The sequence below is a fragment of the Labeo rohita genome, unplaced genomic scaffold (assembly GCF_022985175.1).
Source record: "Labeo rohita strain BAU-BD-2019 unplaced genomic scaffold, IGBB_LRoh.1.0 scaffold_98, whole genome shotgun sequence".
NCBI lineage: Eukaryota > Metazoa > Chordata > Actinopteri > Cypriniformes > Cyprinidae > Labeo > Labeo rohita.
Window position 1 is genome coordinate 165,498 of NW_026129942.1, and position 24,331 is coordinate 189,828.

Here is a 24,331-nt window from a genome sequence, read left to right on the forward strand (position 1 = left end):
ACTGAAATGTTTTGGAGGGCTGAAAGATGAGGGGGTGGAGGACACTAATATGACTGCTTTTCTCAATTTTTACTGGGTTATTAAAAAAAGGAAAGAAAGAAAGAAAGAAAGAGAAAGAAAAGAAAAAGTCTTCACATTATAGCATTTATACTTCAAATAAAAATTCAATCAAACTGCATTGTCTTGAAATGGTAATTAGTCAGGATAGTCATTTTTCTTTGTTAAAAATTAATTAAAATTAATATACACAGGAGTGGACTCCTTATGAAAGTGCCAAATCATGTGGGCAACAGAACTAGCTGCAGGCTCCAAAAATAATGAGTGGATGTGCAAACAGACAAATTTGCACATCTCATGGGATTCACTTAGACAGAAAGCTATTTTCACACCTGAGATAGGTGTAATGTGACTGGCAATTTCTGTATTTGTGCTGCAAGCCACGGTAAACATTCATTAACTGGGTCATATGAAACGGGTGCCTTTTCCAGTTTTACAAGGGAATTTTAATATCGGAATTTTATAGTCGATAAACATTCTATCAAACAATGTGTTTAATAGTTAATAAATTAGGTTGTGACATTTAAAGCCAAATTATTTCAATACACACTGTGATATAATTATGCTTTCATAAAGGTTGACTATTTTAGTTTAATCTGACATTAATAAGCCTTGTGTTTAAGGCCATGAAACTACAAAGTGCTTCTTATAAAAAAAATGTACGTTGGAGTTTCTAAAAAATACCCACTTTTCAATTTTCAGTAGTTTGTTTAACAAATGAATGCTAACAGGGTTGAATTTTCACATTTGTAAAAACGCAATGCTCATATTTAAATAATAATAATAATAAATAAATTAAAATCAACATTTAAATTTTCAGTAGCTTGTTAAACAAAATAATAGTAACAGGGCTGAATTTTTCGCAATTGTGAAAATGTAATGCTCATATTTAAATTTTCAGTAGATTGTTAAATGCTTGTTAAACAAAATAATACTAACAAGGTTGATTTTTTCACATTTGTGCTCTTTTTTATTTTTAAAAAAACATTAATAATAATAATAATTAATAATAATAATAATAATTAATTAATTATAATTTAAAATAATAATAATAATTAAATAATAATTAAAAAATAATAGTAACAGGGTTTTTTCACAAGTGTAAAAATGTAGTTGGTGCTGATAGCCTAGCGGTTAGCACCCTGACATACAGTGCAACAGCACCTCTGGCGACCTGAGTTTGAGTCCCGACTCATGGTCCTTTGCCAATCGTCTCTCACAGGAAAAAAAATGTAATGCTCATATTTTTCTAACAAAATTCACATTTAATTTTCAGTAGCTTGTTACGCACTTGTTAAAGAAAATAATAGTAACAGGGTTGAATTTTTCACATTTGTAAAAATTTAATACTCACATAAACAAAAAACACACATTTAAATTTTCAGTACCTTGTTAAACTAAATAATAGTTGATTTTTTCACATTTGTAAAAACGTAATGCTCATATATACACTACCGTTCAAAAGTTTGGGGTCAGTAAGACTTGTAATAGTCTTTAAAGAAGTCTCGTATGCTCATCAAGGCTGCATTTATTTGATTAAAAATCTAGAAAAAAAACAGTAATATTGCAAAATGTTTTTACAATATCAAATAATGTTTTTTATTTTAACACACTTTAAAATAGAATTTATTCCTGTGATGAAAAGCTGAATTTTTATCAGCTGTTACTCCAGTCTTAAGTGTCACATGATCCTTCAGAAATCATTCTAATATGTGGATTTATTATTAGAATGATCAGTGTTGGATAATATCAACAGTTGTGCTGCCAAATATTTTTTGGAACCTGTGATTTTTTTTTTCAGGATTCTTTCATGAATAACAAGTTTAAAAAGTACAGTGTTTATTCAAAATATAAATATTTTATAACAATGTAAATTATTTATTATTAACTTTTAATAAACTTTTAATTATTAACTTAATACATCCTTGGTGAATAAAAGTATTAATTTCTTAAAAAAAAAAAAAAGAAACAATAAAAATGTACTGACCCCAAACTTTTGAACGGTAGTGTATATATTTTTAAAAATCCACATTTAAATTTTCAGTGGCTTGTTAAACAAAATAATAGTAATGGGGTTTAATTGTTCACATTTGTAAAAATGTAATGCTTATATATAAAAAAAAAAAATTACATTTTCAGTAGCTTGTAAAAAAAATTAACAGGGTTGATTTTTTTACATTTGTAAAAATGCAATGCTCATATTTTTCAAAAAACAAATCCACATATAATTTTTAGTATCTTATTAAACTAAATACTAAATAGTAAAATAGTAAGAGGTTTACATTTTTCACATTTGTAATGTAATGCTCATAAAATTTATTTAAATGTTTTTTTATTTATTAACAATTAAAAACTTGATTAGTTAAACAAAAAATGGTAACGAATTGTAACGGGTTGAATTGTTTTAAATTTGACCATACTGAAAACAATAAAAAGTGTTACAAAAAGGAGACTTGAAAGAAAGATGCTATAAACTTGTTACTTTAAAGGAAAAATATAATGGTAACAGGGTTAACACACAAACTGGGAGAGCATGTCTATGGAGAGAAAATAAAAGACAAATGCTACCTTTTATTTTTACACATTTGTTTTGTCATGAAATGTGAATATTTGCCAATACAGCAAGAACAGGACAAAAAGGCATCCACATAAAGAAAAATATCTTTGTTAAAATAAAAAAAGTTGACATGAGTTATTCATTGTTAAAGTCACTAACAAAACACAGTAATGGCATCCGCTTTGTAGAATGACAAAAAAGTTCCAAAAAGAAAAAAAGGTTTTTTTTCTGAAGTAAAGGCCGATTCTTTTGAGTTTAGATTGCAGATAGCAGCAGATGTACATGGATTGAAGTGGATATTGTAAGTGGTTTCTGACAGACAATGCAATAAATGTTGTATGCACAAGAGAGCTGGATTTTTAAAAGGGCAGCATAATTTGAGTGAGAGAAGCATTATTGTAACAGACGTTGCTTGGATAGTGTTGGGCTTTGGGGAGGGAGCTGGAGAGAAGCAGCGATGCACCTGAACGGGTCAAGGCTTCTTTCGGCAAACTGGCTTTCTGGTATGCAGTACATCAGGGTGGACAGTTGTCAAAATGATTCACTGGTGCAAACTGTCTTTATGGATACTCATTATTCAACTCTTTACTTTGTACACTCTCCATGATCAATGAGGCCCTTATGGCATATATAATGCGAAAATTGATATCTCGTGTCAGCATACACAAAACGATATAATGCAACATTTATACTGGGCTTTGCTGCAATCTGCTAAGAAAATATGTATCCTTCATGGACAAATTCCTCATTAAAAGGTAATTCTAGGTCTGTTACCACAAAAATATTTCACATGTCTCTCAGTTTGTGAAAAACAAAGAAAAAAACTATGCTTTATATGTGGAAAGAAGCACACTTTCAATGGTGTTTATAGGAAATACACATATAAAATTGTCCAAACTTTTTCAGTAGTACAAAAATATCTCTTAAAAATAAAAATGTCGTTCCAAACCTGTAAGACCTTCGTTCAACTCCAGAACACAAATTATGATATTTTTGATGAAATCCGAGAGCTTTCTGACCCTGCATAGACAGCAACACAACAATAAGATGAACAAATGTCTTACAGGTTTGGAACGACACGAGGGTGAGTAATTAATGACAGAATTTTCATTTTTTGGGTGAACTATCCCTTTAATAATAAATTATTTCTTGTCCTGATGCGCTAAATTTGGTAAACCTGATAACTTTTATATTGTATATGGCTTTTCTTGTTAAAAAGAAAATAACTATAAAATAACTTCTATTAACCAAGGACAGATTATAGCAATGTTTCAAAAGATTTAAACTTTTTTGGGAATGATTTCTGAAGGATTACGTGACATTGAATGGCTGCTGAAAATTCAGCTTTAAGAACAAATAACATTTTTAAATACAGTAAAATAGTTTATTTAAAATTGTGAAGATATTGCACATTATTACTGTTTTTTTTCTGCATTTAACTGCATTTTTCACCAAATAAATGCAGCCTTGGTGAGAATAAGAGACTTTCAAAAACATTAAAACTTTTACAACCCACATAAATTACAGCGGTGTGTACGCAAGTGTTTTTTAAAATGCATAAACTTGCACTGGAATAGGCTAGGCTAATCAGTGATGATGTTCTTTGATAATGTTAGGCTGCTTTTAGCCTTATGCTAGACCTTTAAAAAATAAAATATTATTTTTAATAATAATATATAAGTAAATGACAAAATATTCATTTTGGGGTGAACTATCCCTTTAAATCCTCCAGCACACTTGCCTCATAAGCTTCCATTGTAAGTGCATTACTGTACTTGTTCTTTGTTTTGTACAAACTAAAGGACGAGTTAATATTATTTACTATGGCAATATAGTGTAAAATTCAATTAAACTAATTAAAATCTGGATAATGGCCTTCAAACCCTTCCAAAAGTCATTCTTCCATCTGTTGACACAACATAAACAGCTTCCACCGAGGAACACTTCCATGTGGCTTCAGAGCATTTATGACTGCAGCAGCAATTTTGCAAACCCCATGTATCGAGTAGCATCCATTAAAGTAACAAGCACCAGTTTTGCACTTACATTCTGATGTTGCTGTCAAAAAAGCAGCGGTTGCGCAGAAGCCCCGCCCACAGCTGCACGCCAACAATCCCAAAGATGAAAAACACGAAAAAACAAAGCAGCAAGACATTTCCCAGCATCGGTAAAGTATCCAACAGCAACGTCACCAGGATTCGCATACCTACGAGACAGAGATACATGATGTCACGAAAGCGCATTTAATAACAAGTGCAACGATGCATCAAAGCCATCGAGGTTCACTAGACATGTTTACAGATGAGACTGTAGCGTTGCATTTAACTTTGATAACTCTGATCTGACATTCACACACTTCATGAACACATTTTCTCAGTGTCTGATGTGTATTCGGTAATTGAGCCAAGAGTGAACGCACACATATACACACAAACTTGCAGGGCTTTGGCTAACGCTCGGTGGTTTGAGAATAATCGAATTGGAAACTTAACAGCCACGGGCTCTCACTCCTCACTGAGTCCAAAATCTATTACTGCTTTGCTGAACTCAAACACACACACACACACACACACACACAAACTTATTTGGTATGTGTTGACAAAAAGAGTGAGCTATAAATGGTAAGAGTATCCGTGCATGTCAAGAATTTACTGTCCTACATTAAACAAAACAGACACTTACTTTCACTACTGGACTCCATCCATGACTGTAACATACACCAGTACCTCTCTCAAGACTAATAGCGTGTGTATGAGTGTTTGTGTATTTTTTGTGGTCCATCAACTATAAGATGTTGGATTGTAGCCACTTAGCTGTAACCGTCAGCGTCAGTGACCATGTTAATACATCATGGGAGTCTTGTCTAGTCTGTGCGTGTGTGAATCTATAAATACAGCAGACGTGTCTTTTTTGCAGACTGACTCCAGATCATTTGCTTCAAATCAATAGCTGGGTTGTAAAACAGTGACACTAAGAGAGAAACGAAAGAGATGGAAACAAAGAGAGGTAAAACAGTACTTACTGGGAACTCTGTTGATGGCTCGTAATGGTCTGAGAACGCGCACGGTTCTGATGGCTGAGAAACTAACGTTATGACCATCTAAAGAGTACTCCAACATCCTAAAACACAGCAACAGAAATTCACTTCAACAAATTTGAAATGCAACACATTAAGACAATATATGTAATAAATTCTAATAAAAATATACATTGTTTGATAATGTCATATAATAAATATCATACTTATATTATAACAATTATGTCTTCAAACCATTTTATGACATTCAGTGACATAACTATAATATATAACCAACCGAAGATGACATTCAATATAGTAATTAGTATTATGATATTAAGATTAAGATTAAATTAAGAATTAAGATCAATTTTATATATACCAGTAAAAAGTTTTCGAACAGTAAGATATTTTGTTTTTAAAGAAGTCTTTTCTGCAAACCAAGCCTGCATTTATTTGATCTAAAATACAGCAAAAGCAGTAATATTAATAAATGTTTATATATAATAATATCTAATAATATATTATATATATATATATATTATAATAATAATAAATGTTTTTGAGCAGCAAATTAGAAAATTAGACTGGAGTAATTATGCTTAAAATTCAGTTTTGAAATCACAGGAATAAATTACATTTTAAAATATATTTAAACAGAATTTATATATATATATATATATATATATATACATTTGAATTACGCACACAATTATATGAATGTATCTCTGAGAAGAACTGACTTGTTTTCAGAAAAGTTTAGATAGTATTTTCTGTTTATTCTACCTCTATATAATGCATATTAATGTAGTATTACATTAAGGTAAAAGCGCAGCGCTGCTTTGTTTACAGCAGAGACCAAAGAAACGTTGTATTGCTGCTGTTCCATAAGCGCCACCTGCTGGAGGGCGGTACATCTGCGTCTCATACAGCCCATCTGCAGTTTTAGTGTTGTGCAGATATTTTATGTATTACAATTTCACAAAGCTAACATCGGACCATTCTGTTTTTGCTTTAAATTTAATCTAATTTATATCAAAAACTGCTCATGCTACATGTAGCATGTTTGTTTGAATCATGATTAAAACAGTTTCATGCATTCTGAATCATACAAAGGCACAGTCAGGGAAAAAACGTGCTAAACAGTGAAACGGCCAGAAGGAAAACCCTGATACAGATTTTTGATCAAACCACACAGCACTAACACAGACTGTGTTAAACGTCTCTTTCTTACTGCTCTCAATCCCTAAATGACGCAATCTAGCAGCATGAGAATATTTAATGTCACTAAATTGATTTAGAATAATTATATGTTCTCCCTGCTGAAAAGTGAAAAGTAAATCTTAGGCCAGTATAAATATCTATGCTACTTATACTACTTAGCGATGGTTTAGTGCTGTTTTAGCCATACTTTTCACCTGACTGATCAGCATGATAGGAAGACTAGCTGGTTAAGAAGCCTGATGGAAACACCAGTACATCCCAAAGTGGTTCAGAAATGTGTTACCTTTGTCCGAATTAATGACCAACTTGTTACTTCCTTACTCACACATAAAATCTCATTACTATTTTAATGAGTTTTTATGAGTGATCAGGCACTTGAGTTGACTTTGACCAGAGAGGAAAACTACAAATCACTGTGTCAGTGACAGCACAAGTGACAAGAGAGACACAACACAGACAGACACAGAGACTCTTGCCTGGTGGTAATTGTCATTCATGAGCTTAGCTGTGACACATCGACTTGACATTAGAACTTGACCTGACATTAAAACTGGATTTGACATTAAACAAACACACACACGCACGCACATACACATACACGGCCACTGTAACAGTTAAGAGTTTAATGACTCATCAGATTCTAGGAATCGCACGCTAATAGTTGACTTTTTAGATTTTCTGAGCGTGGCTCTCTCAGCTTTGAGATTTGTCACTCACCCAGCCATGACGATAAAGAGGTCAAGGCGGTTCCAGGTGTCGCCAAGGTAACATTTCGGACCGAATACGCCCAAGGCCACCATTTTAAGAACCATCTCCACAGCAAAGAATGCAAAGATGAAATCATCAAAGGCCTGTAGACAGAAGAACCACAGATCGCTCATGAATACATTACACTAAGAAAAGTGAAACAGCCATGTTGTTTCATTAAAAGTGCTTTTTTATATTGGGCTAAAAAAAAGTTTCCACTTTAAACCTGATTTCTTCAGTTGCAGCTTCTAAGAGCAAATAACATTTCCTATAGAAATTTTAAAGAAACCATTAAAATAGAATTTCGCTTGACAGCAAATGTTGTTCGGGCTGGGTAGTAACTAAATACATGTAGTCTGGATTACGTAATCAGATTTCAATCATTAAGTACTTGTATGTAGAGTATATTACATTTTAAAATGTAATAAAGTGGACTGGTGGCCTCCAAAAATATTTGCATAGACATCTGGACACTTAAAAATTTCTTAATTTTATAACAAAAGTGGCATATGCAAACAAATGAACTAACTTCACTTTTCAAAACCATTTGTTATCATTTGCTTTCAACTAACTTCACCCGAGGTGATTATTAGCGGGTGTTTGAAGTCAGTTCCCCTCAAGTTCACACAGGTGTTCTAGCAGAGTAACCACAGGTTTCGTATACAAATTGATATCATTTAAAGCAGCACTAGTGTACTGAATTCACCACATTCAACAATACATTTCAAGACAATCTCTGTCGGACTTCAAATCGCCTGTTGTGAGCAATGTTCCTGTTATTATGCAGATCCACAGGTTATTTGCAAGTTGTTATGGAAAGATTAAAGATGCATATTTTTCTAAGTTTGTGCCTGATGGTGCTTCATGGTGTTGCTTGTGGGTTTCTGTCAGAACTGACAGTTGACGGCATTTGGGTTGCACATAAACAGTTTCACGCCGCTCTGTATTGAAGTTTTCCTTGACAGGACTTTGACAGATTTGTACAATAAAATGATATAGTTATTTATTTGTTGAATATATATCAGTTACTGATGCGGCCTTACTGTACAGGGCTGTAGTTACCTACCCTAGTAAAAAAAAGTAATAGACTTAAAAGGCATTTACTATATACTAAGTATAGGTTAAGTCTATGAACATATTTACTGACATATTACTTGAGACTGATATAAAAATTGTAATTAAACTTTCTTTGGAGTACTACTTGTGCACAATGCACATTTCTTAATATTCAGACTAAAATATGTTTTAATCTCTCTATTGATGAGGACTGTATGATCTTTAAATAGTATACTTGCAATAGTTCCAATTTAGCACAATCAAATGTACTTAAGTACATCTTTGGTTGGACTTCAGCACTACTTCCGCACAATTAAAGTGCATTAAGTACAAAATTAGTTTAGTAAGTATACCAGTTTAGTATAATAAATAATAAAGGTACAAATGCAGGGTATTTTATAAAGTGCATAATAGGTAAATTTTGTATGAATGATGACTCATAAATACTTCTCTTGTTACATTACTGAATGAATCAGCATTTTTGAACGAATCTCTTGAATTATTGATTCAATGACAACACGTTTTTAAGTTATTTTGTGACGAAACAATGTAATCAGCATTCTAATCGACAAACGTTATTTGAAGCGCCAATTACTTTCAAAAGATGATTAGCTCTATTTTGATCGCTACCATAGACATCACTGTTTATAGTGGCTGCAAAGACTGCTTTATACCTAAACATGATAACTGCTCTCTCTGTGTCAGCAGCAGCTTTTACTTGTCTTTAAAAAAAAGGCGCAAACTACGAGGCTAAATGGGACTACAAAGGCTGTCGGGGACAGTAAACGTCAAAACCAACAGGTAAACTCATTCACTTACTAGTCCCCTTTTACAGCCTCGTTGTGTTTATAATCATGTTCTTGGAAACTGTTCCAGCTCACACTTACAGGAAAATGTTTTAGCTGTTTTAAATATAGAGGGTTTGCACCGACGTCACATTCTGGTCAGTTACCCGGATGCGCGGTCATTGCGGCGATACTCATATGTAAACAGAAGCATGATTGCACGGTTAGTGTACCACTGAAGACGTTGCTCTGCTGTCTAAACCATAGAAAATGTGTGGGAGCTGCTAAATCATATAGACAAGGACTTAGTAAGCAGGAAAGGTCGTTTTATTTTGACAAACTAAAGTTAATATTGGGCTCAGCGCTAAGCAGCCATAGTGTTTCCTTGGTTACTGCTGTACACAAAGATACGCTACGCTTTGTAATGCGTTATACAGATGCTAGGTGAAAAGAAAACATTTTTGAAAACAGACAGTTCCCCTCAGAGACACAATCATATAAACTCCTAGCCCCAATTCATTATTTAAGAGTTCCTTCCAGTATTTTGTGCATCGTGAACAGTGAGACTGATCTGCCTGCTACAGTACTTTCTCCTCTTTATGTCCGTCTTCAGCTGTTAACGGCCTTTTGCAGACTAAATATAATAAAAACGTAATATTTCCAAACAAATGACATTTTGGAACATGAATGCAGTGTACGACGTGCACCAATAGAAAACCAATAAAAGTTGTGTTCATTTGTGAAGATTACTAAGAACAAAACGTAAAGAAACTTTTGTTGGTCACAAAGATAATTTCAGCAAAAATCCAAAAGCCAGTGGCAGGTCAGATGTCACTCAACCGAACGAAACTTGCATATTTTTGGTGATTATTGCTGTTGAAAATGATCAATTATTGTCATGTTTTGGGCTGTACTAATCGACCAGACCGGGAAAAACATTTGGAGGACTACATACTGCCAAAAGTTATAACAAATCAAGGAGAAGAGAGCAAAAAAAACTGTTTGAGGAACAAAAGGTGTTTGTGGTTAACCAAACTGAACCAAGATTTCCAGGGCAAGGATCTTGACAACATTTGTGTTTGTTCTTATCATTTCCGGTCGGGGTAGGTGAAATATTAGGCTAATATCTTAATTAATACTGCTTGTACATATCTTTACCACCTATTAACTTTAGTTTGTCAAAATATTGCCCCTTTCCTGCTTACTAAGTCCTATATGATTTAGCAGCTTCCACATATTTTTTATGTGGTTTAGACAACATAAATTAGCAGAACAACATATCCAGTAGTAAATTAACCATGTGATCTATGCTGATGTTTACATACGAGTATTGCCAATATGGCTGCACATCTGGTTAACTGACCAAATCGTGAAGTACTTGCAAACCTCAATTGGCTTTGTGTTGAGGGAAACAGGATGATATAGAAGCTTGATTCTGCCACATGATAAAAAAAAGGTTCTTTCATTTTTCATTTATAAACTTCATACCTTTTCAGAATTGTGAGATATAAAGTCATAATTACTTTTTTTATCCTGTGGCAAAAACAAGCTCACATAGAGTAATGCTAACTTCCTAGTTGGCCTACAAAAATATGTCATCACTGCACTGCTTGATATGTGCATTTCTGCTGTTTTTTCTGCTATTTCTGCTATATTTTGTTTTATGTAATTCAATAGAATATTTTAAATGTGACTTAAATGTCTAACTTTTCAGGCTACTGTTTATATTTGTACTTGTATGCTAGTTTTGTCTTTAAATGCTTTTTTCCTCAATCAAGTCAATCAAAACAACAGGAATCAGAGAGATTGAAGTCTTTAGTTAATCAATCCACGTGTGTCTGTGTTATGTAAGTGCGTGTTACCTGCAGGATGCTGCACCTGTCAGAGTGGCACTCCAGGTCTTGGCAGGGCTGGAACATGCCGAGCGTGACGCAGTTGAGCAGAATCACCAGCATGCTGACGCGCTCAAACCACGTAGAGCTCCAGTTAAGGTAAATACAGCTCACAAGAAAATCAAGAGTTCAAATATTCCTTTCATAATCAGCAGTCATGTGTTTTCAGTGTCAGAACTACAATCAAGAGATTTTATTAGCCTGTTTCTGCAAACTGAAAAAAAAACTGACTACATAAATTTTTAATTTTTTTCTTAAATAAGCAATTAAAATAATAGATTATTACATTTTTAGTAAAGTGCCAGACATGAAGAAATAGAAAAGTGGCTTTAAACAAAACACCTGTTTATCTCATAAATACAGTATCTCATAAATTAATTTACTCTTGATTTTGGGGTCTTTCTTGAGTAAAATGGAGTGTCTTAAAGGGATAGTTCACCCAAAAATGAAATTCTGTCATTTATTACTCACCCTCATGTCGTTCTAGAAGTATTAATAAATGCAATCAAATTATTTAATAAAAAACAAACATTTTAAACAGTAGTGTATAGTAGAAAAGAAGAAACAGAGCAAACAGAGTTAAGCAGAGAAAGGCATAATTACATTACGCAATTATATTAATCTCATGCATGCATATTTTGCATCATAACACTTATTATACTGTACTGTATCCTGTTTTGAGAAATGCTGCTATATTTCCCCACCACCAACTGATAGAATAGAACAGAATTGAATAGCTTTTTAACGCACAGCTAAAATAGATGGAACTGAGCATGAATAATGTACCACATTTGTAGATTAATAATTGATTTTGTTCTCAAGAAGGTTGAAATAATAGAATTTGGATTGCATAAAAACCCATTATAATGCCTGTCTTAATAAAACGTCTTTTTTAATATGCTCAGTTCCTGGTTGTGGCCATAAACCATACAACATAATAAAATGCAATAAAGCCATTTTGTTTTCATATGGGCCTAATTAAAATCTGCAATTACATTTTCACATTACAGTGCACACACACATACCTGCTGCCGTAAAGGCGAACTCAGCCCCACAGGCACCGTGATCAGACCAACCACTTTACCTCATTAATCATAAACCTGCCACTGAAACAAACTGTTCACACCATCTCAATCACCACGGTAAATCCTGCAGTTATCCTCATTTACATTAGGATACACCACACCTCATTTACAGCCCGATTAGGATTTAAAAAGCTCCTTTAAACCCTAAAGACTACATCCATCTGAGTCTCAGAGCAGCTTTAAGAGATGAGAGGGACGTTTCCTCAGGTCTCTGTCTTACTGAAACCCTTCTGGAATTCCAGCAGACTTCCCTCTCGCTAGAACTGGGACAGCGTTCCCCTCATCAAACATTTATCCAGAGCCCACACTAATGCATACAGACAACTCCAGCTCTCGTCTCTCATCCTCAAGATTGTTGTGGTCACGTTCGTGCCACTTCGGCTGAGGATAATGATGTTGGCGATAGAGAACAGAAATGGGATGAATAAGGTGATGGAAATCCAAAAGCAGGATTGCCATCATTTCATGTGTGCATGCACACGCCAGTGTTGGCGAGTAACTAGTTAAAACTTAATGATGTTCTTTTGTTTATGAAACACAGAAGTTATTTTGAAAAATAGCTTGGAAAATACCATGAAAGTCAGTGGGGTACAACGCTGTTTTGAAACAGATTTTCATTATATAGTCAAAAAGATTTATTTTGTGTTCTGCAGAAGTGCTTATTTTCATTTTTGGGAGAACTATCCTTACTGTAAATTATGTGTATCTTGGAGCACGATAAACTACAGTTTCAAGTATATTTCTCAATACTGCAGTGTTGTGTTCGTTTTTACTACTTAAAATAAAGCAGAAATTACAAATAAATATGTAACCCTGGACCACAAAACCTACCGTAAATTGTAAATTTCCTACCGTAAATATGTCATAATTTTTGATGAGTAATATGCATTGCTAAGAACTTAATTTGGACAACTTTAAAGGCAATTTTCTCAATATTTCGATTTTTTGCACTTTCAGATTCCACATTTTCAAATACTTGCATCTTTACCAAATATTGTCCTATCATAACAAACCATACATCAGTGGAAAGCTTATTTTACAATGTTTGTTTATCAGCTTTTAGGTGATATATAAATCTCAATTTCAAAACCTTTATGACTAGTTTTGTGGTCTGGAATCACATATATGAAATATAAAATTAAATATAAATATTAGATTTAAAAGTCAGAAATGTCAGAATGTTGCAACTAATTGAAATTAATTAGGTAATACTAAAGTGCTAAAATGACTAAAACTAAACCTGAAATTAAAACAAAGCTAGATACAAATATTTATAAAAAATACGAGAAAGCACATAGCAAAATTACTAAAACCTAAGCTGAAAATATTAAAATAATTTACATAGAAAATATTAATGAATATTATATAAATAATACTTAAGGCAAAACTTTTTAAGACAATTTTAAGATTTTGGGCTATTTTGCCTTCCATTCTTTCAGGCTAGTGGAAAGAAAACACTGAAAATATACAGTTACTTTTTCTTTTATATCTATTTGGATCTGTAGATTTCAATCACAATGCATATTTTTAATTTTCTAAAAATTGTTTTTTTTTTCTCCTGTACTGAGACAGAAATCCACTTCACTCCACTTCAGTAGCACCAACATACAGCAGACTTTTATTCTTTTTTATATTCTGAAGGTTTTTACAGAAGATTTTGTTCCTATAACATTCACCTTCTGTAACTTCTGTAACATTTTATTCATAAACCCTTTTTTCTGGCTGTTGACAATTTTTTTGATATATAGTGATAAAAAGAGATAAAAAATGAAACAAGAATTTTAAACCTGAAACCTGACTTTTATCCAATGTTAAGATTTCTTGTCTCAAAATGTATGCAAATTTGTGCATATTTAATTAGAAAATGCATCATTTGCACAAACTTGTAATACAAAACAGTTATCTTAATGTACGGTGATTAATCAGCTGTGGAAAGTATGGTGATATCTGTTATTTAAAATATTTTCACCCTACAGTATATTTACCTGTAGTGTATTGCCTTAAATAATACTGACATGCATAAACACAGAGATATGCTTTAGTCCAGAGCCTCAAAAAACCAAATGAAAGCCTGGAGTACTCTGTCATAACGCATTTAAAAATTAGCAACTCACCCTCGCATCAAATTAGTGGAATTCAAAGTCATGTACTCTTAGAGTTTTTCATAAGATAGTGCAGAAGGCGTAAGTTTATAATGGTTGAAAACACAGATATGAGATTTCTTGAGATCTCCAGGGCCTAATGTGCTGGAAACACACTGATTTGGTTTCGGGCAATATGGTCATAACCCTGTTCCTCCAGGAATTGTACAGCACAAACTGAAAAACTTATTTTATAGTGCACAGAATTTTTCATGCAATTGTGTCACACAATTGTTTACACCATTGATAACAAGGAATTTTTGTAAGCAGCAAATCAGCATATTAGAATGATTTGTAAAGGATCATGTGACACAGAAGTATGGAAGCCCATTTCTGCCACTGAACATATCAGTCTTTTTTTCCCCCTCAAAATTGGACAATTCTGAGAAAAAAGTCAGAATGGCAAGATATATATTCGCAAATTAAAGAACGTAGACGCAACATCTCATTTTCTCGACCAATGCAATATACCAAGCGCAGCACAAATTAGCGTAGTCACAATTAAAGAATAAAGAAATAAAGAAGCCACAGTACGTTGAAAAGAACCGGAGGTCAAAACATTAAGGGTTGCAAGAAGTTTTGATAGACCTGGTATTGCGTGACCCCTCCTAGTTAAGGGTTCCAAGTTGTCTTTTATTTGCTGAAGCAAATTAAACATAACATGGCAAACGATATGTTTGGATAATGTGTTCTTCTGACATTCCAAATAAATTAATACGTGTGGAAAAAATCCTCTTCCTTCTACCGCTCTCTGTTCTCTGTGGTGGCAACAACAACTGCAGCCATTTCAAGCACAAAATAGTTTATAATAGCATATCAGTAATTTGACGAGTGCAAATGTTAGTAAATTGCGCTGCCTTTTGAATACTGTCCTCCCATAAATTTTGCGTCTGAAAGGGAAACTCTTACAATTGCATATTCAATAAGGTCAGGCGCAAAAATAACTGTGTCCACACCTTTTCAGCGCTGATTCTTTACTGCGCGTCTTTAGTAAATCCTGACACTACTATTTTAATGCCAAAAGACGGTTTGCGCTGGCACAAGCTGTTAGTAAATCTGGCCCTAAATGTATCTCAATGTATTGCAAGTTTTTATCTCACGATTCTGACTTTCTAACTCACAATTGTAAGTTTATATCTCACAATTCTGCGAAAAAAAAGGAAAAAATCTCACAATTTTGAAAAAAAGCCAAAATTGCAAGAAAAAGTTAGAACTGTGATAAATAGAATTGTGAGATGCAAACTCACATCTGTGAAAAAAATCTGAATTGCGTGAAAAAATAGATATAAACTCGACATACTGCAAGTGTTATCTTGCAATTGCGAGATTATAACGCAGTTCTTACTTTATAGCTTGCAAGATGATATAATGCAATTCTGACTTTATAACTCGCAACTGCAAGTTTGTATCTCAATTCAGACGAAAAACTCAGATTTGCGAGTTTTTATCTTGCAATTCTGACTATATAATTGTGAGTTTATATAATGCAATTCTCACTTTATAACTCACAATTACAAGATTATATCTCACAATTGGGAGAAAAAAAGTCAGAGTTGCAAGTTTTTTCATACTAAAGACTGGAGTAATGATGCTGAAAATTCAGCTTTGCATCATAGGAATAAATCATATTTTCAAATTTATTAAAATATGAAGGAGTTATTTTAGACACAATATTCACAATATTATTGTTTTTACTATTTACGATCAAATAAATGCAGACTGGATAAGCATAACTGACTCACTTTCAGAAATTAAAAACACTTTCTGAACCTAACCCAAACCTTTGAATAGTACAGTATATGAATCCAGCCAAATGGAAACAAAATTGGTTTCCGTCATTATTTATTGACATGCCTAAGACAGTGCATTCTGGGAAAAACTAGGACTGTGCATGTGCACACAGTGTGTAATCACTGCATGTGTGTTGATCGTGTTTGCGCAAGTGCATGCAATGTGCTTATTTTTATCTTCTTGAGGTGCATCCGAATCCAAACATAAACAAAACGCATATACTGTATACACACACCGCGTACGTTCATTATCCTGATTACTCCAACAAACCATTATACGCAACTGTTTTTCTATGGTTGCTTAGTAACAGTTTGGTGGCTTTTGGTGTGAAGTGAAGAAAAAGACAGCTGAAAAGCTGAGGGCTCAGTGGGTTTCATGCACTTCAAGTCAACATATTTAAAAGGTCATTTCATGCCCGGGCGGTATGAGAAAACAATCCGAAAGTCAAAAATAAAAGGAGCTATAGATAGATAGATATTGGCAAAGTTAACTTGTCATATGATAACAAATATGCTGTGTAGCTGTTTAGTTATAAAGTATCTGGTTAGCTGTTATGAATCTGCTTACTGTATCTATTATCAATCATATGAGTGATATTTTAATTGTTTTTATAGTATGAACATGCAGAGATGACATGATTTGTGGTTTCCAAAGCAATATAATACAATTTACAGGGCCATTACCTGTGGTATAATGCATCATATACAGTACAGGTTCATATTCTGCATGCGGGGGTCTTTGCGCACTGTGTTTATTAGCAAAATTACAGCTTTTCCTGGGGATGTAAATATCAGTGTTAAATCATTATAAGTGTGGAATTAGTTGGTGTTTAAGAGGCAGGTGAGCAAAAAGGCCAGCAGACAGAAAAGGGACAGACACAAATGAGAGCAAGAGAAAGAGGAAAAGACAGATAAAGCGACTGAGATCAAGAGCCAGACAAAACAGAGACGGGGAAAAAAGAGACCAATTATGGTAGCTTCCGATTCTCGTGTTACCATGGGAACCTCCCACTGGAACTTCGTGGGAAAGAGCAGTTTCACTCCCCCAGGACACGCGGACACACACGCGCTTATGAATTGTGATAAAGCAACATGAACCTCTGAACTGCGCCTGTCATGTTGAGCTCCTAAGGAGGTTTTGGGAGGGAAAAGATCAAACACGAAAATGCATCTAAGTGAAATTCTGCTGATGACATGATTAATTACTTGACTTGCATAATTAGAACAACTAAGGAGAATTATCAGAGTTGCTAAGATCTTCTCTTTTTAATGCCAAGTATTCATTATTGGGATTTCCAGCAATATAATGCATGCTTCCTCTGACTTTTTTGTCAAACGACACAATTTCACAGCTTAAAGGAAAGGAAAATCGTTACACGTTTGTACACAATAAACCCCTGTTCAAGCATGTGCCTTTCTTTTGAAGTATGTTTGTACCATGCTACAGTCAATAACTATGAAATCAACATGCGTTAGAGTCGTTTATTTCTTTATTTCAGTTCGAAAGTGTGGAATTGCATGTGATGTCCTCACTGAAGGAACCTGACGTTGCCTCGTAGCTACGGAGCGTGAAAGAACATGTGTGGACCACCCTCATTATTTATGAATAACTGCAATAGTGCCTTCCCTTTTACAGAGCTGGTTTATACTTTGATGAATTACGCTGAACTAGGCTGACCTCATCCAAAGTTTAGGTTTGTTATGACTTGAAAGGTTGGAAAGCCTTTTTACTGTGTGACCATGCAGTGCTGTCTGATTCCCAAACTAATGATTCTTATGACTCAATGCAATCCTGTGACCGCAAAGGCCAATAACTAAAACAATAGCGCTTACAAGGCAGGCAGCACTGTATTAATATTGCTGGAAAACTTTCTGGTTAGAAGTTCATTTCAAATTGCTAAACCTAATATTAAACTTTTGCAATTATATATATATAAACTAAAACTGAACGCAAACTAAAACCGTATATATATATATGTGTGTGTGTGTGTATGTATGTATATGTATATATATATATATATATATATATATCAGTCACACTAGGAGATGTGAGATATGGCTGTATATCGGATGTGATTCGGCCGTAGGTAAACACAGCGTGCCAATATACAACCATATCTCACGTCTAAGAGTGTGATATTGCCTTTATACAACAGTTCGATGGCACAAGTGTGTAAATACATTAGGTCTGCACAATAAATCGAAATTAATCAATCGCGATAAATCAAAAGCTGAGTTTGTCCTGCGTATCTTTCAGTGAAGCACAGTTCTGTGATCAGCAGTAAATCGCCATCCAAAGGCACTGAGAAACTACACAAACAGCTGTCATTATCGTTGATTTCAAAATTGCACGATTAAATTGTCTGCGATAATGAATGCAATATAGCGTAGCTTTTCAGTGAATTATGGCTCTGTGTACTAAATGCTGCTCCATCTGAAAGCACCTGCTGGAGATTTACTACTGATCACACAACCAGCTTTCCTGAAAAAATGCACATGACAATCGTCTCCGATTAATCATGCAGCCCTAAAATACATAAAATAACAACGTAGTGTCTTTAAAAGCCCTTCTACTTCCTTCTGCCACGGATTCGAATCTAAAGTTGACAGTTGAACAGCTGAGCCAAATCCTCCGTTACTTATTCCAAAACGTCACTTTAAAACTAGTAACAAAGGAACGTTAAATTGCTTTCTTTGAAAGCTTATTGTATCACTGTATTAAAAGCAGTGTAATATGTGTAGTAGATATTATGAGAGAAATGGACTGGACGAGTGTGGTTACCTGCATCTGATACAGCATTCATTCTTCAGATCAATCTCATTTCATAATAAACATTAGTTTGAATATCTGCTGAGGAAAGCATTATGTTTGTCATAGTATCCTTTCATCTGTTAAGGGTGATTTGTTTGCTGCGTCAAGCTGTTGTTGAAACTAAAATTAGCTTCCGTTTATAGTGTTTATGTAAAAAATGTAAAAGTGTTTACAGCTGGCTCATAAAAACAGTCTCTTGTCAGCATCTAATGGCGGAACAATGTAACTAAAATCATCATGAACACGCACTATTCTAAGGTGACTGCACTGAATTTACATAAACATGAGATTTTGCCAAAACTATCTTCTTTGGAACAAATAATAGATTAATGAGACCAAAGACAACCTGTTAGATTTACCCAAAACGAATTATATGTCATTTTTAACCACTATAGAGACATCAGAGCCAGTGGTAAATTGCAGTGAGGTGCTCTCTGGCGGGTTCATGAGTGCCGAACGGCCGCTGATGATCTGGAACTCACATGTCCGAAAGCATTTTTTAAATAGAATAAATAAATACATTATTAAATAGACATTATCTTTATTAAGGAACTGCATATTTGAACTATAAACATGTACATTCTCGCCTGAAAACCTCTTAAAACTACATTCCGTGACACAAAAACAGTAATATTTATAAAATGATACTGGATTTGGTTGTCCACCATGACACTCGCTGTTAGAAGTACTGCAAGCAGAGTGATACGATTACAAACTGTGAAACGGCTGTTGGAGTTCTGATATTACTCTAATATCACACTGTTACCAACCAGTCTGATTCAAGAACCAGAAATAACTGTTATTAGCTGTTTGATTAGGTAGTCAAACCAAAAACTACTGATATTGAATACCGTTACTTGTCCAGCGTTGTAGAGGTTATAGTCTGGTGTAACCAGACCTTCAGACTGACAGCAAAATGTCTGTGAATCTTGGTCGCTGTGAATGTCCAAAGACCATATTTCACATACTTTTAAAATCCAGTGTTTAGCAGATCCTGATAGTGCTCATTGTCACAGTTGTAAACACAACGGCTTTCTTCTTCCTTGAGGGGGTTTGGCATCACAGCATCTTTGTTTCCACACGGAATGTTAAAGATTATCAAAGATGAGTTTAAAGAGATAAAATTACTGACTGCAGGGGGACTTTAACACTTACAGGGATGAAGTATAATAAACCATTAATACTAGTAGTGTTTTAATATGTGACCAGGTAATTGTGTCTGAGAAACTGAGTCATTGATGTCCAAATGTTTAGATATATTGATTCACAACATAGGGAGTGGAATGAGACCCAGCAGTTCTTTTCCAAGAAAACAGACCAATGACTCATCTTGCTGTCTGGTGCATATACAAATGTTTGTCCAATAAAATTCTCTCTAGAATGAGAATATCTCTTCGCATTCTGACTAGCATTATTAGCAAGTAGTCTAATGTAAACTAAAACTTCCTATTTCAATAGAAAATACACAAACACAAGAAAGAAACACTGTGCCTTTCAATATATAGAATAAAATTCACTTACAGTTCCGCTTCACTTGCATTAATAGAATGTTCAGCATTCGAAATGTAACTGACATTGTTGACCTTATGTTTATATACTGAATTGGCTTTATATTTATTTGCATACTAATCTAAGATTGGTCTTGTCATCCCATATATTTTAAGGTGCAGTATGTAATATTGACAGCTAGTGGTTGAAATGGGTACTGCGGTCCAAATTCAAAATGAATAAGCCGCTCCTCCTCAGAGCCAACGTTCACATGGGTTGCTAGATTGAGGACATGCAACAGCAACGGACGCAATTGACAATGGAATGGAAATGGAATGGAATGGGCCTTACACTGTAAGCTGTAAGTCGCGTTTCAATATTCCTCTGGACATAGAGCTTTTTAGCTGGATGCTGAGGCTTTTTAGGTCTGATTGCAATACGCTGTGAGTTCCAAAAACTGGCAACCCGGCGTGATAGTCACACAAACCAAAACAAAAACAGACATTCCGACATGGAACGCACATTTCAAATTAGAACAACTGGCTGCAGATTTTTCAGATAAACAAGTATGTGAACTTAGCATGTTTCCTAAATATCTACAAATATATAATGGTATTTTTATGCTTTAGTACAGTCAAAACAATTACTTACAGTACCTTTAACCATTTATAGCGGTCTATATTTACAGGAAAAATGCATTGTTGCATTGTGTGTTAAATCTCTTCCAAGGTTGACAGAACACACAGTGTGTGCTGAGTGTCCTGACAGAGGCAAAGCGGCTCTGATTGAGTATTTCATTTACACAAAACCAAGTCTAAAGCCAAAACCTGTACCTGAGTCTTCGCTATTCATGTGCTTCCTTGCCAACACCATCATCTCCTTCAGTGAATGCAAATCTACTCTTTATTATATTACTGATAACATGCCTTTATTAGTGTAACATGCCTCGACAGCACAGACTCTTGCCAGATGTCACTGTGTACAAACAGGATATGCCATTATAAACCCAAAAGAAATACTCTCCAATGCTTTTAAAATTGAGTTGAGGTTGTCAAACATATCCTATAAGACCTCTAAATAAAAACTCAACTCAAAGTGACGCAGTGAAGCCATTTCAAAAGTGTGTGTGTCTTACAATAGTTTATAAAAGTGCTTACTATGGCATTACTTTCCTCGCTGCAGTAAGTCACGATTCATAGAGGGGGATTTAACCACACTTCAGTTATTTGTTGATGCAAACTTGCTTGCAAACCCAGAAAGGCAAGATATCACATACACTTTGTGCTTGCATACATCATGCTGCATTGCAGTAACACTCCTAATGCGGACCCAGAGGTTTCGGACGTCACACACATATATGCACCCTTCATTAGAGGACAGCGGGACAAAGGAACGCCCCTCAAACTTGCTCTGGGGCTCAGGGGTCAGGCTAGAGGGGGCTGATGGATGGGATTGGGCAAGCGATCACATCTGTCATACGTACACCCATTAGACACAGAACACACCCACACAAACCATCACACACACATTTCGTAATCATATCAAAAGCGCATTAGAGAGAATAACAACTGCGAATAGAAAGTAAAGAGAGTTGAAACTGAGCATATGAATTTACTCTCTTATGAGTGAGAAAATGATGAGGATGTTCCATTTTTAAACTAGTCCCTAAATAATAAGAGTAAATTAAAAAAATAGGACTAAATCTGCTGCATATATTCTCTGAACACATATGTGTTCTGGTTTCCTCAGAGTTGTTCTAGTGAAAGTAAAAATCCTCTCAATAACAGTGAGTAAATAATTCAGACAGACAGCATGAGAGAGAGAGAGAGAGAGAGAGAGAGAGAGAGAGAGAGATAGGGAAGATAGTATTTTGCTGTTATCAGGTCATGAAGCAAAATGGTACTGTACAACCATTACTAGGGAAATTGTATGATTCTGGCTACCTGTATATCTAAACAATATGGAGCCCCTAAAGGGACATGGTATTAGTAAAGATAAATAAATCAATAAAACTGAGATGGGAGGAAAAAGTACATTTCAAACGCTTGCAAAACTTTTGTGATTAAATTAATATGAGGTGGGAGGAAAAAACTACTTTTCAGTACTTTACTTGCGCAGTTTTTCAACAGATTGAAATGTTTCATGAGAAAATATTTTTGCAGAAGAAGGCAAAGACTGTAGGGAAACAATACTTTTTGCGATAAAACCAATGTTTGTCAAAGGAATGCAATACTTTCATGAGAGAACACAAATTATTTGCAGGAGAACGCATTACTTTTGTGAGAGAATGCAATACTTTTGCAAAGAAATGTCACAATATTTGCCAAATTTTGGATGAATAAATCAAAAGTACGTCAGTACATTTAAATCAAAACACAATATGGACTAATGTCTGTGAATATGAATCCTGCATGTTCACAAAGTCCTTTTAAGACAAGTCATTTCACTCGGTTGCCATCTTTGAAAGGCCTCTCGGGCATGCAAGTGCAGCTCCTATCTCTTTGAATGGGGAAATATAGAATTCTCCAAAACTGTTCACCAACCTTACAATTAAATTTCATACTTGAAATTACCAATGAAATCTGACAACAACATCTTCATAAATGTTATTTCTTTTGCTCAAATAGCCTTAAAAAGCTTTTTTTTTTCGGTCTAGACCAGCCAGTGCACATTTGCCGTCCTGAGTGCACGTCTCTACGTCTTGCATGTTTTTATAGCAACCCGGGACTTCCAACGGCAGCTGCAGTGATGCGCTGACTTTACAGATCAGCGATTGGCTCGTTTATTCTAAAGGTGGGGCTTCGCGGGCATAATGATTAAACTATACGAGTGGCACGTCTTGGGTATTCTATGGGATTGTTAAATGATGACGTATTGCGTCCATTGAACGCACCAACGAATGCTATTTCCAGGTCCAAACCCCAACTTATTTCACTTGAGAATGCTATCTCAGTTGCCGTTTATGAGCACTGTTTATTCATATTAAACATTTAAGCTAAACGTTTTCAAATTTACATTGTACACTACACTGTGAGTCTCTCTGCTCACAGCGTCCCAAACACAAATAATTTGTATATTTATTTATTTGTATTTATATTTTCATTGAATGGCGTCACACTTCAGACGTCAGACTTAACAAGCGAATAGTCTTTGATGTTCTGCGTGTCTCTGTGTGAATGAATGACGCACATGCACGGTTTTGTGTACTACACACATACTAAAGGAATATTTACCAGAAATAAATATTTTCCAGAAAAATGTAAATACAGAAATACTGTGTTGTGAAAAAAAAAAAAAAAAAAAAATATATATATATATATATATATATATATATATTTTTTTTTTTTTTTTTTTTTTTTTTTCACAACACAGTATTTCTGTATTTACATTTTTCTGGAAAATATTTATTTCTGGTAAATATTCCTTTAGTATATATATAAAATCGATTAATTATCAATGCTTTGGATTAATAAACTTTAATGAAACCATTACAATGGAATCAAGAAAAGAAAAGAAATACCAAATTTGGTAAAAACAGAACTGAAATTGAGAGAAAAATAATACAGATTTCATAAATGTAATAAATTGCTGTTAAATTGTGTACGTTTCATATTATTATTATTATTATTATTGTTATTATTACTATTATTACTTTAGTTAACAATCCTGGTTTGTTTACAC

General features: G+C 34.3%; 1 protein-coding gene across 4 annotated transcripts in view; it reads right to left on the reverse strand.

Annotated features, from left to right (window-relative positions):
* cacna1hb (calcium channel, voltage-dependent, T type, alpha 1H subunit b) overlaps window positions 1–24,331 on the reverse strand; it is a 98,509-nt gene that overhangs the window by 42,755 nt on the left and 31,423 nt on the right. For all 4 annotated transcript variants that reach the window (XM_051105394.1, XM_051105397.1, XM_051105395.1 and 1 more), the window contains 4 exons: window positions 11,305–11,416; window positions 7,572–7,705; window positions 5,637–5,734; window positions 4,661–4,820 (listed from right to left, as the gene is read on the reverse strand). In XM_051105394.1, coding sequence (XP_050961351.1) covers window positions 4,661–4,820; window positions 5,637–5,734; window positions 7,572–7,705; window positions 11,305–11,416 — 504 coding nt within the window. The remainder of the gene's footprint in view (window positions 1–4,660; window positions 4,821–5,636; window positions 5,735–7,571; window positions 7,706–11,304; window positions 11,417–24,331) is intronic.